A 5,445-nucleotide genomic window follows, 5' to 3' on the forward strand; every position below is an offset into this window, starting at 1 on the left:
CAGGGTTCCTCAAATCTTGCCCTGGAGGGCCAATGCGCTGCAGAGTTTAGCTCCAACCCTGATCAAACTCACCTATCTGTGATTTTCTAATGATCCTGAAGACATTGATTAGCATGCTCAGGTGTGTTTGATTAGGGTTGGAGCTAAACTCTGCAGGAAAGTGCATCTCGTGGGCCAGATTTGAGGATCCCTGCTATATAAGAACATGCTCTCACTCTTTCTACTTCAAAATTTCATGTTTAATTCAGTGTGTTGCAGTTTTTTGTAATAATTTGTGAAATTTACCAGCAATTTCTGAGTGAAAATTGTTTCAAAGTAAATAAGATACAAAGGTGGCAACTGCAAAGTAAAAAAAAAAATAGTAGGATGAGAACTTCTATCGATAGTTTTTGATTGGATGGAGGCAGATCTGAATGCACGCTTGCAGTTGATTGTAAGGCACAGGGTTTAACAGACTAAATATTTGGTATAATGTAAGTCATCAGAGAGAAGTTTGAGCTACGACATTTTGATGAAGAATTAAGAGGAGAAAGAAAAAGAAAATTGTTTAACATGCATGGACGAATTGTTCACAATAAGATGATGATTGTACATTTTGAAAAAAATAATAATAATAATAACAAAGGTAATTTTCCATGTTATGTCTAAGGAATATGTAGAAGTCATCTTTGTGGTTTATTCCCATCTACACTGAGTTATACTAGTGTTCTTAGCTTGTACAGGAATTATAGTAGCTGGATTCTGTTTAGTCTACATTTTGTTTTTCTTTTGGCAAATTTTACTAAATAGTTACGAGAACCCACATTTAAGCTGTCAGTACCTAGTACAGAAAATGAAAACATTGCATTTGCTGGTCTTTAGATGAATCACTTTGATATTGAACCTTTCATGTACGGTCTATATATATTTTTCGGCTTCTCTGCACTCCAGAAATGTCCAGTGCTCTTTTAATTTTTTATCTTTCTGAAGGCTGGTTTGCAGACAGAGCAAAAGTGTTGGACTAAATTGCATGCTCACAAGTGATTCAGCTTTGAAGCTTGGATTTCTAGGAGAAGGTTCAATTTTGTTCCAGATAAAAATATCCTTGAGCACGAATTTCACTCTGATGGAAGTTATTAAAAGAAAATCATTCCCCAAACATTCTGCTGTATGGCCTTTTGAGATGAGGGGATATAATTACATATAAATGCAGACATACAAGAGAATATATTTGCTGCACTGTACATTTGAATCACTTTGTATGTGTGCATATAGGTAATAGCAGTGGAGAATTCAACCATTTCCCAGAAGACCCAGAGTTTGGCGAGATCATCCAGAGAGCTGAGCAGGCGATAGAAAGTGGCGTTTTTCCCGAACGCATCTCGCAAGGATCCAGTGGAAGCTACTTTGTCAAAGATCCCAAAGGGGTATGTGTATTTGAATGTTAAATGTAGAGATTGACCCTGAAATAATCAGTTTTAATAGTCATAACAGAAAAAAGAAGAACATTGACCATAACAAATTTCCGTCAGGGATGAAAAACGTAGAAATTCTCAGTGCTTCTTAGTAGGTTTAGTGAATCTTCATGCACCTCACGTCATTGTGCGGTTTGTACGCAACGTCATGCGTCGCAGTGTTTACCGTAGGATAATGTATGCATGATCACCTCTCTCCTGTGAGCTAAACGAATATGTTTATGCATGAATGTTAACGTGTCATTGGTTTGGATTCATTCTCTCGGAAAAACATTTCTTTTTACAGTATAGTTCATAGTAGTTATTTTCTTGATGCCTGTATCTTCTCTCGTTTAGAAAATCATTGGCGTGTTTAAACCAAAATCAGAGGAGCCTTATGGTCACTTAAACCCTAAATGGACCAAATATTTCCATAAAGTCTGCTGCCCGTGCTGTTTTGGCCGTGGTTGCCTCATTCCTAACCAGGGCTACCTCTCTGAGGCAGCTGCCTCACTTGTTGACCAAAAACTGGGTTTGGGGATTGTACCCAAAACTAAGGTGAGGATGGGCATTATAGAAGCATTTAAATTTACTTTAAGAAAAAGCTTTGCTCCTGGAATTAAGACCCAAACTTTTTGCCCTTTGTTTTCAGGTAGTGCATTTGGCCAGCGAGACTTTTCACTATAGTGCAATTGACCGTGCCAAATCCCGTGGTAAGAAATATGCACTGGAGAAAGTCCCCAAAGTTGGACGACGGTTTCACAGAGTTGGCCTTCCTCCAAAGGTAACGAAACGCCTCATTTTGAAACCCGTTCACACGGATACACAAAAACAACTAAAGCACTGTATTATGCAGGCCACTTTGTAAAAAAATGTCTGCATGTCTATAGACTGAACACATAACACACATGTGCATGACGTCACCGTTTTCACAAATCTGTGTTTTTATAGTTTACACAGAGATAAGTATCATAAAAAAAATAAATAAAAAAAACGTATAGGTTTTTTTTTTTTTTTTTTTTTTTTAAAAAATTTTTTTTAAGAAAAAGCTAACGCTTTCCAAGGCTGCATTTATTTGATCAAAAATACAGGTAAACCAGTAATATTGTGAAATGTTATTACAATTTAAAAGAACTGTTTTCTATTTTTTTTTTTTTTTTTTTTTTTTAAAGAAGTTTTTTTAAGACAAAAGTTTTCAGGCCCCCAAAACGCCTTTGTCGTGTAAAGGAAGGGCCACGACTCAAAAGTTTTTCAGTTTTTTTTTGTTGAAAATGGGACATAGACCCATAACTATCCCAATTTTTGTCTTAAACGACAGAATGTTCATCTCTTTTTTTTCAAACCTCGCTCAATTTCTTGTATGGAACACAAAAGGAAATATGTTGCCATATGTTTTCTTAGTGCCATTATTTCTTGAAAATGTTGAGGCTGTAGCTCTAAATTCTCATTTGCAATTTTGTGCCCAATCATTGGCAGAGAGTAAGTTTTCCAGAAAAATCCTGATTTGTTGTTTTCTTTTGTGAAGGTGGGCTCATTTCAGTTGTTTGTGGAGGGCTATCATGAAGCAGACTACTGGCTGAGGAAGTTTGAGGCAGAGCCTCTTCCAGAGAACATGAGGAAGCAGCTTCAGTCTCAGTTTGAGAGGCTGGTAGTGCTGGATTACGTCATCAGAAACACAGGTACCTAATGCTGATGTTCAAGATCTTGCTTTGTTCAAGCCATTGTTCTTGAACTTATTCTCTTATAGAATGAGAATATGTAAAGCTATTTACATTTAACATTTTTACTAAAATAGCTATGCTATAAAGTAACTTTAATAGTATTAGTCACTACTGTCAAAAAAATGAAAGCTTTTTACACTTTTCACTTCTTTTTTTTATTACTATGGCGTTTTGAAGGAAACTGGTTGTCATGGTTATTTTGTTTTTATGTATTAGTGCTGACAATTGATTAAAAAAAAACCTAATCGCACATTTTTTCTGAAATCAATTGCGATTAATCCCACCTAACATTCAAGTAGGGCTGTGCAATATATCGAAATTATCGAAATATCGCAAATGTACATATCGCAATATGCATATCGCTACAGCTTGTAATATTTGGGGCCATGAACAAAAGACAAAGAGAAAATCACTCACTGCTCTTAACTTAATAACCATTCAAGTTTAATATACGTTTATATTGCAATTTCACATTCAATCTTCAAATGAATGTAGAAACAACAAAGACATTGATGATGATATTTGATATAATATCATGATATTTGATATTTGGCATATTTTTTTAATGACTGAAGGCGAGTATCACTAATAACAATACTACTGATGTCTCTATGAAATTATTATTTTTTTAATCCTAATATTTAACCATTGACTATAGCCATTCAACAATACAGTATAATTGATAGCTATCAATTTATTAAATTATCAATGGTCTTAATCAGACTTTAAAAAACAACTTCTAACTTAAGTGAACTTAAAACAATCTTCACATAAACCCATTGTAATAAATCATACGTATATGTCATATATATGTCATATTTAGCTACCTATGCCCTTCAGCAGGTAGGAAATACTATATACAGAAATTGAATAAAGTTATCAAACACTAAATTCTAAATTAAATGTAGATGAATCCTTAAAGCTACAAAAGTTAATGATTTCCTCTTCTTTTTTTTTTTCTTTTGTTCTTTGATTAACAGGCATTACAGCAGCTGGGTTATTAGGTTATTTGGGCTGTTTTAAGAGCTGCCGCTGCTGAACATGAGGCATATCTGACACGCATTGTATTTTCTCACAACTCTTTACCTTTTCTGGCCCACTTAAGGTCTTAAAGTCTCTACTAATGAGCTGACGAGTTGAATCGGGTGTTAGATGAGGGAGACTGTGCTGGGCTGCTCTGAAAACCACTGCATTTCAGACATGTTCTTAAATCTGACTCGTATATAACAAATACTTACATGCATGCACAGATTTAAGGCAGCTTTAATCGTCTTTTTGGTAACTTCATGACTTAACTGATGACATAACTACGACATTGCATGCTCGTAGTTTCTTTTTGTGCTTTAATATGAAATTATATACTGCGTGCACCGCTGCATTTGTGCGTGCAGTTGAAGAGCATGCGCTACGAGCACAGTATTACGGTCTGACTGGACAGGAAAATTTGTTTTTACTGACATATGGTCTAACAACGCCTCATCTGACCACAGTTCACTGTTCTACTGAAGCTCCCTCGTCACCTAGCTTTTCTGTGGTCGTTTGACTAGCACCTGGTGCAGAGGTGAAGCTTGAGTGTGCATCTGAAAAGTCTGAAAACGTTCTGCGTCTAAATAAATGCAATACTTGTCAAGAAAAAAGAGACCGAAGCAGCAGTTGTGAGTAGGGTGGCGAACCCTAGCTCCACCCCTGCGTTAAATGCGTTAAATATTTTTATCGCCGTTAAACTGAAAAAATTAATTGCATTTTTTCCCCTCTTTTTCAAGAAATCATAGGGGTTTCTTGTTCTCACTCTTGTTTATCGGTTTTAAACAACTTTTTTTTTTTTTTTTTCCAGGCAGACTTTCATTATCTTTCTTCATTTCCTATTTTTCTACCTCCCGCACCATACAAATGTGCCGTGTCTTTCAGCACAACATGTTATGGCCATATAAAATAAGTGCTAATTGTTCACTGCACCTTTGAAAAGGAAATCTGATATCTCTTTTGGCTTCTTCAGACAGAGGGAACGATAACTGGTTGATCAAGTATGAGAAGCCAGGCGATGGAGAGCTGATAGAGAAGGTGAGCTGGGGGATATTTTTAGAGCTCCTCTGTTTGCAGTGCTGGGCAACTCAAAGAAAATGCCATGACTGAAAACCATGTGCCTGCTGAAATGGAAGCAAGCAAATGCAGGGGTGTCATATTCATATTTTTGATAATATAATATATTTAAATAAAAATCGATAAAAGAATAATTTGTGTGTGTGGTACATGCATACATACATACATACATACATACACACACACACATA

At 35.8% G+C, this 5,445-nt stretch overlaps 1 protein-coding gene across 1 annotated transcript in view; it reads left to right on the top strand.

Moving 5' to 3' along the window:
- LOC107750041 (phosphatidylinositol 4-kinase type 2-beta-like) overlaps positions 1-5,445 on the top strand; it is a 20,891-nt gene that overhangs the window by 10,020 nt on the left and 5,426 nt on the right. The window contains exons 2-6 of the mRNA XM_016565293.1: positions 1,255-1,406; positions 1,791-1,991; positions 2,086-2,217; positions 2,959-3,112; positions 5,151-5,215. Coding sequence (XP_016420779.1) covers positions 1,255-1,406; positions 1,791-1,991; positions 2,086-2,217; positions 2,959-3,112; positions 5,151-5,215 — 704 coding nt within the window. The remainder of the gene's footprint in view (positions 1-1,254; positions 1,407-1,790; positions 1,992-2,085; positions 2,218-2,958; positions 3,113-5,150; positions 5,216-5,445) is intronic.

This window comes from Sinocyclocheilus rhinocerous, unplaced genomic scaffold (genome assembly GCF_001515625.1).
Source record: "Sinocyclocheilus rhinocerous isolate Xijiao unplaced genomic scaffold, SAMN03320098_v1.1 scaffold2829, whole genome shotgun sequence".
Lineage (NCBI taxonomy): Eukaryota > Metazoa > Chordata > Actinopteri > Cypriniformes > Cyprinidae > Sinocyclocheilus > Sinocyclocheilus rhinocerous.